Source organism: Miniopterus schreibersii (genome assembly GCF_964146895.1).
Source record: "Miniopterus schreibersii genome assembly, chromosome: 2".
Classification (NCBI taxonomy): Eukaryota; Metazoa; Chordata; class Mammalia; order Chiroptera; family Miniopteridae; genus Miniopterus; species Miniopterus schreibersii.
In genome coordinates this window covers 52,213,368-52,227,125 of record NC_138102.1, presented here as the reverse complement: position 1 = coordinate 52,227,125, position 13,758 = coordinate 52,213,368, and the positions used below count along the sequence as shown (strand labels likewise).

General features: G+C 37.3%; 1 protein-coding gene across 22 annotated transcripts in view; it reads left to right on the top strand.

The window, feature by feature from the left end:
• The window catches only part of LMO7 (LIM domain 7), a gene marked incomplete at its 5' end in the record, with an annotated part of 204,614 nt that overhangs the window by 68,695 nt on the left and 122,161 nt on the right, over positions 1 to 13,758 (top strand). For all 22 annotated transcript variants that reach the window (XM_081130641.1, XM_081130631.1, XM_081130634.1 and 19 more), the window contains one exon: positions 1,404 to 1,474. In XM_081130641.1, coding sequence (XP_080986767.1) covers positions 1,404 to 1,474 — 71 coding nt within the window. The remainder of the gene's footprint in view (positions 1 to 1,403; positions 1,475 to 13,758) is intronic.

Genomic DNA, 13,758 nt, shown 5'->3' with positions numbered 1-13,758 from the left:
CAGGTTACCTGGGATAATCCATGGACCACTCAAGGTTATCTCCTCCAAAATGTACCGTTCATTCTGTTTGCTTTTACTGTGCTTTTAGACTTTGTGTTTTGCTCATGTAGCTGTGAACTTCTTGAGGGAACAGCTGCCTTCTTTTCTTTAGATCTCCACCCAGTATCCAGGTTAAGTGCCTGCAACAGAGACACTCAGCAGGTGTTTAATTCATGCAGCAATGTAGCCGTCCTGTAGATCAATACTGAGTATAGGAAAGGATCTTCTACTTGTTCTTGCCTTTCTGTGTGTCACCTCCAGGCTTTGGCTCCTGTCCATATTTATTGAACAAACTTATGAGAAACTAACTTTAATTCTAAAATTACCCGTTGTTTTGTCATTTAACAGATAGTAAGTCTAGCTATAACTGTGTTGGGCATTGGGGAAAAGATGCAGAAGACAGGGATTCCAGGTGGATGGTAAAGCTAGCATTGGTGAGTAAGAATGGGGGCACTGTGGCTCACCTAGGATTTAAGATGAATTACTTTCCAAATCAGGTTTCCAAAATTATATTTTCTCCTGAAGTGGCAGGTGGAACAAGGGCTCCTGCTGGCAGGTGGTGGTGACTCCTGCCCACACCCTTAGCTGGGGGCCCAAGAATTTTTCTTGGAGCATTTCCCCGTCCCACTATTTTCTCTGCTATTATCTCCCCTATGGAACCCCCTTCCCTCCCATCTGCTCTACCCTCAAGAGAGAGAATCCATAGAGATTTTTCCAGCAGTTGCGCTAAGAACATTGGTGGCAGTAATCTTAAGTGGCCTGTTCATATGTTAGAGCCTTAAATGGGGAATTGTCTGCTTAAAATTCTTACTATCTCCCCTCTCTGTCCTTTGTCAGGGTATAACAGTTTTCTCCATAGGATGTTTCAGTAAATATCTCTTTACACAGATCCAGGCCATTTCATGAATGCATTTAAGGAGAGTCATGCCCTCTGCTATTTATCTCTGTAATGAAATTTGAGGAATTTAAGGATGGTATTGGAATTAATTCTATACATATAGAGTTGGTATTTCAAGTTTATGTCTTAATCTGTTTTTATTACTCTTAGTAGAATAGATTGCCCATAGGTTTTTTAATAGAAAATATGTTAGAAATTTAGCTTCTAACTTTTATTATCCACAAAATGGTTATAGTACAGAAAACACTCATTGTGTTTTGTTTCTGTTTCTATTTTTTCATACTGAAATGGTTAACCTCTCTCTTTGTAACATAGAACCTCATGGAATTTCTTACGTGGAACAACTTTTGATTTGTGCACATCCTTCAATTATAACATTAGTTGCATATTAATTAATCTGATACTGAATTTGACTTGTGTATTATCCCTGACTAAAAGAAAATTAATACCCAAATCTGTCTTTCAGGCAGTAACAACGAAGAATTTTGAAACAAAGGATTTTCGAGCCTCTCTAGAGAATGGTGTTCTGTTGTGTGAGTAAGTACTTAAAGCATTTACAAATAATTTAAAAGCAAAGGTGTGTGTGTGTTATGAAGTATCTTTACTTCCCTCTCCATGGCTACCATAGTCACAGATATATTTTCTTGGTAGCAAGTGAGATTTGATCCCTGCAAATTGACACCCCACAGTGCCAGACAGTAGGAAGGGATTATCAGTCTCTGTATCTAAAGATAGCATTGGTGAAATATATATTATTTTAAATTAATAAACAAGAAAGATTCTATTAATGCTTGATGGGCCAGAAGGGGTGAGTGGTTGAGGAGGAAGCCTTATTACATTGCACCAGCTGCCACCTACTCTGATTATTCTAATGTATGGAATTGCCTGCATTAGAAGTTCATATAAAATGTTTTCCTTTTATCAATAAATAGTGACGATTGTAGAACAAATTTAGGCAGTAGCACATTTTCCTTTTAAGTTGTAAGTGGAGTCATTACTTTACCACAATCAGCTTGACTCATGGGCCATTCATTTAACTAATATATTATTGAGAATCACATCCCAGGCTTTGGTTATCTTTAAGTAAAATAGTCTTGTGCCCTGATTGATGGTGTGAGGCCTACACTGTATGTTTAGTGTAATGGCTTGTTCTTCAGTGGATGTGTAGTGCAGCTAGCTGGGTGTGTGACCTTTGGGGTGAGGGGCAGGAGGCCTGAGGGAAGTAAGGATGAAGGTGTGCGGGTACAGGTTGCAAAAGTGAGCCAATAAATTATAAGAATGTACTTGGGTACGCACTCACATTTTTGAAAGCACTTAAGAATTGCAATCGAGACACTTACTGCCTAGGTATTTATGGAATCTGTCCACTGGTAAGCACTGAGAGTGCATGCGCTTGTACTTAGATGGTGTTGCTTATCCTTCTAAAGGAAGGTTGTTTGCAGCAAAGAGGAGTCAAAGGGCATAGGCTTCATTCGTTGTTCCATTACTTTTGGACATTTGAGCAAGTGACTTAGCCTTATTTTCTCACCTGTGAAGTGGAGGTCAGTGTATCTAATCTGCCTACTTCACAGGGTTGCAAAGTTCCATAAGACATAGGGAACTTAATAGGTTTTTATAAACTATCAAGCTTTGTAGAAATACAGGTTGTTGACGGGAAGATGGCTGTGTAGATAATAAGCTCACCTCATCGGCTCTGTTGATAGGTGTTTAAACTTCTTTAGAGCAATATTATTAAGTTGAGCCACATTGAGTTGTTGCTACTCAACCATCTGTGACCTACAGAAATGTCAGTTTCATGTGGTTCCAGCTACTATGTTGTAGGACAGGCATATGAAGAAGGGCCACAGGAAAGTTTCAGGGATGTATCTTAACCTCTTCTGACATCACATTCCGAATTGTTGTTGCCAAATAGTGTTTAAACTACTTTTAGTGGGTGATATGGTCAGCCCAATTGGTCACTGATAGGAAATTACTTTATCTTGATTTGAAAAGTGTATGATTTAAATGTGTTCTATTGTGCTCAGAAGATAGAGGGACAAAAATGATTGTTAGACACATGTGATCTGAAAACTACTTTGCTATTAGTATAGATCAAGTGATTTTCAACCTTTTTCATCTCATGACACATATAAACTAATTACTAAAATTCTGCATCATACCAAAAATATATGTTTTGTCAGTTTGACAAAAAAAAGGTATTATTTTGATTCATTCGCACCAAATGGCTATTGTGTTGGCTCTTGTCATTTTTTTAAATTTGACAATGTAAGGGAAAGAGGTTAGGGCCCCTGACTAGAGTCAGGTATTGCGTGAGTTAAAACTGCTGTGGCACATCTGTTGAAAATTGCTGGTTTAGACTATTTAGTGGTTTACAGCTAAATAACTTTTTTTTTTAAATTAAAAAAAATGTCTTTATTGGTTTCAGAGAGAGGAAAGGAGAGGGAGATAGACAGATTGAAACATCAATGATGAGAGAGTCATTGATCAGCTCCCTCTTGCACACCCCCTGCTGGGGGTCGAGCCTGCAACCCAGGCTTATGCCCTGACTGGGAATCAAACAGCAGTCTCCTGGATTGTAGGTTGATGTTCAACTGCTGAGCCACGTTGGCCAGGCTACAGCCAAATAACTTTGACGTCAATTGTAAGCCCCACACGTCAGGATAAAAGTTAGGTAGGTATATGTAGGAAGTATGGCCATGAGGCGTGGAATTGTTTTCAGACATACGAGAGCATATAGCCCCACAGGTAATCTTTTCAAAGAAGTCACTTTGTGGTTATTTACTTCCAGTGATAACTATTACTCAAAACATTTTTTAGGGAATTTCCCCCTTTTGGGGCATTACGTCCATAACTAGATCATTAAACATACTTGATAGTGACACTTGTGTTTTTTTTTTTTAATTGAAAATGCAATTTATGCACCAGCCTGGGGTCTGAGTGACTTGAGGTGATTTCTGAAAACTGTATCCAGTCTGTTACCAGTGAGAATATCCAGAGTTGATGAAAAGCTGTTTTGACCACAAGCAATTCTGTTAGAATAAATATATAAGTTCTACCTTAATGATCATAGCAAACATTTAGATGAATGTTTAGAGATATATTGGTTTTTGACCTGGAGAGCACTATGCTAAGTGAATTAAGCCATTTCACTCATATGTGGAATCTAATGAACAAAATGAACTAACAAGCAAAACAGACAGACTCATAGAGAGCAGACTGACAGCTGGGGGTGGGTGGGTTGGGGGGCTGGGGGTGGTGGTGGAGGGAATAAGCTAAAAAGAGGAAAAAAAAGAAAAAGAGAAAAAACTCATGTGCCCAGACAACAGTGTGGTGATTCCCTGGGGTAGTTTGGGGGGGGGGGAGGTGGAAGAAGGTATGGGGGGATATAAGGTGATGGAAGGAGACTTGACTTGGGGTGGTGAACACACAATACAGTATACAGATGATGTGTTGTGGAACTGTGCTCCTGAAACGTGTTTTGTTAACCAGTGTCACCCCAATAAATTCAATAAAAATGAAAAAAAAAAGTCACATTAATTCACAGCTTCCAAAATCTCATTCTAAGATTGTTTCCTAATTGAAATCATACCAATTTGGGGTGTGGTGCATTATAAGTCTAATCAGTCTGTTTAGTACCTAGTATTTTTTAAGTGAATGTTCCCCAAAAGTAACATAAGTGAACATTAAACTGTAGTGATCGGCAATTATAGTTTCTGTGGGACACCAAAGCACTGCATGATGTTTATATAAAATAACCTTTCTCTTAGTTATGAATCACGTTTATAGACATTGGTTAATGAAGGCATGTTCATCTAAAAGGCATAGTGTTGGAAAAAAAAAATCCGGGTAACTATATTCTGTATAAATCTGAGACTGAAGAAAGCCTACCTGCCTGGTCTGTTAGCAGGAATCCCTGTTTGAGCACAGCTACCAGAGTTGTAACGCCTATGAGGGAAGCAAAATCAGTAGTTCAGAAGCCTGGTTTTTTCTTTTTTTTTTTTTTAAATCCTTATCTGAGGATATTTTTTCCATTGCTTTTCAGAGAGAGTGGGAGGGAGAGAGAGAGAGAGAGAGAGAGAGAAACATCCATGTGAGAGAGACACACTGATTGGTGGCCTCTGGCACGCTCCCTGACTAAGGCCAGGGTTAGAGCCTGCAACCGGCGTACATGCCCTTGGCCAGAATCAAACCCGGGACCCTTCAGCTCACGGGCCGATGCTGTAACCACTGAGCCAAACTGGCCAGGGCCAGAAGCCTGGTATTAAAAGCCCAGACTTTTAAATTAATGGTAAATATTGTAAACTGTATGTCTTTGAGATTATTTTACCCCTAAGAGATCTCAAGTTTTAGCTGAAATATGATTAGGATATTTTAAAATTCTGAATTAACTTTCTTACAGAAAAAGGCTGACGTTGGTTTGGTTCAATGCCAGAAAAATTACCAATTCTTGTGAAATATAGGGTTTGCTTGTTGCCTATTAAAAATCTCTAGGAATCTAAGTTCATTATCACCATTAAAGTGTTTTATTATTATTTTATTGAGTTGTTTCAGCAGTCTTTTATCCTTTATTAGTAGTTTATCCCTCTTGAACTGATATTCTGAAATGTCAAAGTAAAGAGTTGGGAGAAGTGAGTTTATTACAGCTTTCACCCAACTGGCAGTGTACTGACATTTCCTGTAGCCTAAATTACATAAACTTCACGTTGAGGTTTCAGACACGATACACATCTGAGTAATGAGGATATTATGTGCATTTATTGCCTTTTAATCTGATTGACTATTGAAGTAAGTGTCTTCTGTTAATCATTTCAGTATCATTTTGTTTGATTGACTATGGGATCTAATGAGTTGAGGGCTAAAGAATATTCTTCTGGTCCAAGTCTGTGGCAGTGATTCTTTTGCTGTAGACCTTAGACATGTCACCTCTCTTGACTTTCCTAAAAAGAGAGATGGGAACAAGATCTAAGTTTGGGATTTTTCTAATTAGTAAAAGGATTGACAAAAATCTATAAGTTGATTTTAGCCCCTGGTTATAATTTTCTATGAATTTTATTAATAGCATTCATTAGTATGTCTCCTATCTTCATTGTTTATTAGTGTTCATGAGGCCTACCTTAGTATATATTTAAAAGATATGCAATTTACTACTATATAAATATCCACAATCCTCTTTTGTACTGTGGTTCTAGCAGAATTCTCTCTCTTTGCTAAATATATTTAGTGGCATACCCAGCTAGTAATTTTACAGTTACTCATCTTATGATAGCAATCTTGAAAATATTCAAATGAAAACATTCTTTATTTTCCTTGTGAAGTAAGAAGATGTATTTGAAGGCAATCTTTTTGGGTGTGTCTCTGGTTAGTCAGGCTACACTTCCCATCCTTGGAATAATGCCACATCTTTGCTCTTTCCCAAGTCAGCTTTGCATCAGAAGTTTGTACCTCTTGAATTTGTGGTTCACATTATTGAGAAGACTCTTCTCACACTGTCACCAGACCTTCTTTTCCATGGCCGGCAGCTTGGAAAGAGTGGAGCAAGATGTTCCCCTATTGGTTTGAGAAATCCTGTTTGTATTTATATCTGCCATGTTATGACTACGCTATCTGCCTGAAAAGTACCATGATATTTTGTTAAAGATACATTCAGTAGAAGAAAAAAATGTTAAAAAAACACTGCTATTAATTGACTATGGGACACACAGGTGATTGTTTTAAGATATCAGATAGAGAACTTTGTCACTTCTTATTTATGCCAAGAGAACTCTGTCCTTTGTTAGGCTGTAGTGATAGTGACATTTGTGGGCCCTCTTGGCTGCTATGCAGTGCTCCATGTGAAGCCCAGAAGCTCTCATGTAATGGCGAGGGCTTTTTCTTAGAGCTCTGTTTTTTAATTTCCTGAGGACAGTTACTTCGATACAACTCTGCAGCAATAAATATTGACCCTAATCCATATGACAGCCATTGAAATTTAAGTAATAAAAACTATTTTTCTTCACTTAAAAGAATATAAACTTCAAAGTTTCCATATTGTTTGATAACCTGGCAGTAGGTAAAAAAAGATACAAGGGTTCACATTCGTACAGATAATTTAAGAATTTAAACTGCTTTTTTTTCATGGCAGTATTTTATAGGTAACACCTGTATGCTTTCTTTTTCAGCTTCACGGTCAAACGCCCCCCCCCCCGAAATTTTATATCTATGTATAGCAAGAATATCATTCAAAAAAGATTAATATATCAAGTTGAAGGTGAGCTTGGAAAACTAATTTAAAAGTTCTCTTCTGTTCAGATAGTCACATTGTACAGGCTCATTGTGAATTTTGTAGAAGCCTTTTACATTGTGGCCTCAGACTTGAAGGTAGAAAGCTTACGTATGTTTTATGGACCTGCACGTACCATTTACAGCGCTTTCTCAGCCTAAATGTAAACTACTAAGAGGAGAACATACAAGATTTCAGTGATGGGGCCTCTGAGAAACAGATGAGAATAATGGTGCACTAAAAATAAAAGATAGTAATGGATGTGCTAAGTTTATGTGATGTAAACAATTTATATTAAAGTTGATAAGCAGGAGATTATTGAAGTAGGTTTTCGATGTAATGAAGGCTCTCATGTGAACATGTGGAAAGCAATGTGTTGGCCATGAAATGATGAAAGTATGGGAATTCTGGTCAGTGCAATGAGAAGTAAATTAAACAAGGGGAGTGAATATTATATAAAAGGACAAATATAATGTATCACATAAATTAAAAGTATAGTAATTGCCTTATACAAGAGACTTAGTCTCTAGAATTTTATATATTAACAGTAACCAGAAAATTAGCTGGATAAAAGAAATAGTGACAAAGTTTAGAACATTGTTTATTTTAGAGAAACATGCGAGACTTTTATTTTTATGTGTAGAAAAAATGATAATCTATAAGATTTAAGAAATGGAATAATAAACTACATTTCTGTATAAGGTAATAGAAGTAAAAATGAATTTATAGTTTTCATCTAATACCCATTTAAGTCTAGTTCGATTTTCTTTGAAAAAGAATTATTTTGACATTTATATAGAATAATAGACAAGTGAGAATAAGAAAAATTCTAAAAGTAAAAATTTTTGTGGAATGAGTCTAATCCAATATTAGGACACACGACAGAACATGACAAAGTGCAGTATTTAATAATTATGGGTTGCTTTATAAATGTGCATATGCGTGTGAGAGCAAGGTCCAGAAATACATTCTTTTACATAAAGATTTGTGATAAAAGATGAGAAAATGGAGAAGAGATGAAACATTCAGTTCATTGTAGTGGGATAGGGAATTGGGTAGGAATTAATATAAAACTCATTATGTACCAGAATACAGTCTAGATTACAATAATGAGCTGGAGAAAAACAGTTGAAGAGTTAAAAAAAATCTCTGGAGGCAGCTTAAAATTCTAAGCTTTGAAGGAATAGGAAAAACAAATTTGAATATATATAGCTAGATATTCTGGCAAATAACATTCTTTTTTTTAAAAAAAAGTCTTTATTGATTTCAGAGAGAGGGAGGGAGAGAGATGGAAACATCAATGATGAGAGAGCCATTGACCGGCCGCCTCCTGCACGCCCCGACTGGGGATCGAGCCTGCAACCCGGGCATGTGCCCTAAACCGGAATCCACCCGCGATCTCCTGGATCCTAGGTTGATGCTTAGTAGCTGAGCCACGCTGCCCAGGCCTGGCAAATAACATTCTGGAGAAAGTATTTTAAGCAAAAATGACTTAAAGATCATACAGAGTTCAAATAAATTGGTAGGATACACATTTCAAAACCTAGTAGACAAGTGAGCAAAGGATATGACCAAATAAATGACAAGTGAAGAAATACTACTGGAAATAAATAGTAAATTCTTCACTTTCGTTAGTAAGAAATAATTATGCTAAAACCAGATACTATTTCTTTTTATTAACTTTATTTTTCAACCACAGTTTTCCTTCAAAACCATTTCACACCAGTTTCAGATGTGCAGCAGAGTGGCCGGGAAACCGGGCACTCGTCCCCCGCTGCCCTAAGCACCCACCTGACCCCAGGCCCTGTTATCTCCGCATCCTGACTGTATTTTCCATGCGGCAGCCTGCATCTCAGTGGCTAGTTTGCAACCTCCAATTTGTACTGCTTAATCCCTTTGCCTTTTTCACCCAGTCCCCTGACCCCCCTCCCCTCTGACAGCTGTTAGTCTGTTCTCTGCAGATACTATTTTTTAACTGAAACAAGTAAATAATTTAAAACTTGTTATAAAATGTTGGCTATATCGAGGCAAAATAGTCTGTAATACTCTCAAAATGACCAATTGAATATAAGCTCGTACAGCTCTGAAAAGCAACTTGGCAATACCTCGTAAATAATTCTGTGCTATTTTATTTATTAATATAAACAGATATTTATTTATTATAAAAATTATAAGATTTTCCAATAATCATTCCTTTGAGAATCTAAGAAAAGACTACAAAAGGGGGGAAAAGATACGTATAAAGCATTTTCATGGAGGAAATATCTAAAATGCAATATGGAAAATTGGTGAAAATTTTTACATCCCTTAAGAGTGGTGGTTATAAAAGCTGCAGCACTGTGGAAGATCATGCAGTAAGTAGGTGGCTAATAGGTAGAGAGAAACAGTGTCACTGCTATTTCATGCCACGAGGTAGGCAGAGGAATGCTGCCTGCGGGTGCAAAAGCAAGTCGATTCATATTGCCAAATTCCTTTCCAAAACAAGTACCAAGAGCTTAACACTGATGATTTTATCTCTAGAAATAAAATATAAGAAAAGGTAAAAATAGTCAGTAAGTTGCATGGTGACAGATGAGTACTAGAATTACTGGGATGATCGCATTTAAGGTATAAAAATGTCAAATCACTAGATTGTACACCTGAAACTAATATAATTAATTAATATGATATTGTATACCAGCTATATTTAAGTAAAAATAAAGAAATGGAAGGAGCATGGGTAAAGATGTCCATACAAACATGCATTGAAGCATTTTGACAGTGGCAAATATTGGAGAGAACCCAAGTCCAACTATAGGGAAAGGACAGAGAGGAATTTAGCGATGTCACTTCACAAGAGAACCAGAATCAGGACAGGAACCCGAGCCCTCTGCTAGGCGCCCTTTGTTATTGGTATGGTTTTGGGAGGGTTACTCAGGAGATCCATTAGTGCTCTGACTGTTGAGGTTGATTGGAATAGGAAACCTGCTGTCAGACCCTTAGGCTTTGCGGGACTCCCTGCAAGGGGGATGCTTCAGGCATTACAGTGAGGCTAGGTAAGGAAGTCCTGGTATAATAAAACGATGACTATAAATTTTATTGGTACTGACTTGTTGCTGTTCCACACGTTTTCCCATTTTAGCATGCCTTGTTAACTGTGCGTTTGTGTGGTAGGTGATTCAGCAGTATTCAGAATTACTATCATAGGAATTCTACATATTGAGCTTACATTAATTTTACTCCCTGTCTTTAAAAAATATCATAGCCCAGCTGGCGTGGCTCAGCGGCTGAGCACTGACCTGGCATCCAGGAGATCGCGGTTCAGTTCCTGGTCAGGGCACGTGCCTGGGTTGCGGGCTCGATCCCCGGTGGGGGTTGTGCGGGAGGCAGCCGATCAATGTTGATGTTTCTGTCTCTCTCCCTCTCCCTTCCTCTCTCTGAAATCAAAAAAGATATATTTAAAAAAACTAAAAAATAAAAGAAAATTATCATAAATGTTTATACTGACTGCTTTTACACTTTGAAATTTAAAATTAATCTGCTTATTACTTTATCCATGGAAATGTGATCACTACTCACTGTTATTTAAAAAAATATTACAGCTTATAAATTTAGATGGAGGTAATTAATTTAAAATCTTAGCAAGTAATTTAAGATAGTGTAACAGTTATAGAATATTTTAATATACATTCTGGGTTCATCCACAGAAGGGACTGTACTCAGTCACTAAAATTTATTCTACAGATGTATATTATTTCTGTGGACAATATAATAAAGTAAAAAGCAGCTTTATTAAAAAAAGAAAACCAGTCCAATTAATATATCTGATAGAGAGTTTACTCTCTTGATCAACATTTGGCAATTAAGAGAGAACACTGAAGTTTGACTATCTGCAAACAGAAAAATGAGAGGTGCCCTTGTTGGGAGAAGCAAAAAAACATTTCTAGTATTTGAATGAAACTAAAGGTAAAGTTTTTCTAAACTTATTTCTATAAAGAAGATAGAGGTTTTGAATTATTAACAGAAAAAATTTCTGCATTGAAAGTTAGACAGTGGATTTTAGCCAGTATTTTTAAAGCACCTACTATATGCCAGGTACCTTGCTCAGTGCTAGGAGATGCTGTTCAGATTGAGAAAATATTGTCGTGTGTGCTCAGCAGCCTCACTGGCTGCTCTGCGGCTGATCACAGCACAGTGCTCTGTCTTTGTAAGCTTTCAAATGTTTGTTGAGCAAAGTTTGCGTCTAGAAGAAACTAGGCAAATGAGTAAATGTCAAATAACGGATACAACCAATATTGTTGCTCTTTAATTTGTAAGGAAATGTGTAATATCTTTATTATATCTTTAAAAATTTTTGGTTACTAATCAGAAAACTTTGACTACTTTGGGTGTATATATTTTTAAAAATGTAGTTGACAGATATTAGAAACGTATGTGTGATTGACTAACCAAAAAATTTTCAGTTGAAAAAATTCACTCTCAGTGCATTGATGTGCTCTTTGATGTCCGTTTCTCTGGTGCATTTGGAAAATCTTTGGAAACAGGAAGTCAAAATGTGTCCCTACGTTTTGTACCTCTGCCGGAAAGCTTCCTAATAAAGGGGGAAATGAGGTTCGGCATTTGGAACTAGTTTCTGGAGACTAACAGACGGAGCGTCCAATGCTGATTAAAACCTTCTATAACTGAGCTGGACATCATGTCGAGCTTCATGGACAATTTGCTGAGTCCCATCTCCGAGTTTCGTTTAAAGTCATGCTACAGACGTTGGTGACAAGGTTTTGGAACAGAGCCCACTTGCTAGCGCGTTAGTACTGTAGACTACAGCTGGAGAGGGGAGCTGAAGGAGAGGGTTGCAGGCCTTGCTGCGAGAGCGCTCCTCTATGGGGGTTACCAACGACTCGGTGTTTTCCGTTCTGGTTTTAATCTTACCAAAAGAGCAGACCTCTGAGGGCTGTGAAGCACATCGCCAGGTTTATGCCGTGGCCTGAGAGAAGGCTTGGTGGAGTGGCTGTATAATGCTACAGGGGGTTGGAGGATAGATATGGGGATGCAGGTAGAGGTAATGGTCCTTGCGCACAGAGGCATCTGGGAGGTTAGCAGGTTGTCTCATTCTCGAATAGAGCCAGTCATCTGAAATCAGTGCTGACTTCAGGAACATGTGTAACTGAAGAACGCTTATTATGCAAAGAAGTTTTATTTGCAAAAGAGAATAGTATTTCTCTTGCGTGACATTTGTATTTTATTTGACATAAGACTATGCCCCATTCCTTTAGATATACTTATGTGTCACAGAAATTTAAATTTTATGAAACCTATTTTTCTCCTTAGAAGTCCTTCTTTTAATTGTTTATGAAAAGAATTACTCATGGTTCATAATTTGATGGGATGTTCAGTATCTGCCAAAACTGCATGTGCATTTCCTCCATACTCTAGTTCTTAGAATTGATACTGTTTTAATAGATGACAAATAAAATACCATTTTTTCTCTAGTCATACGACTTTTTAGAGGGTAGTTTGTGTGTTATCCAGAGTGTTGGTTTGTCCCTGTGTTTATTTCCATGTTTGTACCTGTACTAGGAGGCCCAGGAGTGGAGAAGGGCTCCGGTCCACTGTGCATGTTTTCTCTAAGCAATAGTTTTGGGAACTTCTGATGAGAGAGGAGTCAACTCATGATTGGGAGACAACATTTATCTGGCTGTTTCCTTTACCTCTATCCCTTACTTCCCTTAGCTGACTTAATTGAGAATAGGCTGTGTTATTATCCATCCCAGAAACTATATTTAAAAAAAATGCCCTTTATATTATTAACACTGTAATACAAAAATAATCAGTGAAGTAAACAGCTAAATTGAATGATCTGGACAAAGTCCCCAGTGACTCAAATGGGTGGAGGAGGAATGTATGACACTTCCTCTAACAAAGTCAACTCATGTCAGATTTTCCTGGCATTTTATAAGTTGCCCCAGCTCATATTGGTCTTTAACATTTACTATCAAGGAAAGGTTATGTTTTAAGATCCAAATTAACTATAGGAAAATCACTGCCCAGCTAGTGGTCAACTGCCACAAATTTCTTGATTTAGATTGTGCCAGAATAATGTTCCTATTAAGTAATGGTTTAGTTATTCTATGCATTGCAAGAATGCCACCTCTAATAGAATTTTAGAAATACCTGGTTAGTAGGGAACAACCACAAAATTAATTTGGAACTCTCATTTTGTATAAACCTGCTCAATTCTTTTCTAGCCCCTGAGCTAAGCATTAAAGAAAAATAAAGTGGCCATGAAGGGAGAAAACCTTCCTTCCTACATGGCTTTTAGTACACAATAAGAAATCAGGAATCAGGGACTGAACAGTTCTAGATGCTTAAAGTTGAGGAGAAAGTTTTATTCAGTTGTCTAAAGATCTCTGTGTAAAGAAACTATGAAAACAGAAAAACATCTTTTGTTCACTGGGCTAAGAATTCATAAACCACTGTTTTGTCATTTTGAATCCTGTCGAACAACATTCTAAAGGTTATTAAATTGAGACTTTTGTCTTTTTTATTTTTAGCACAGTCAAGTGTGTATATAAATCTCTGGAAT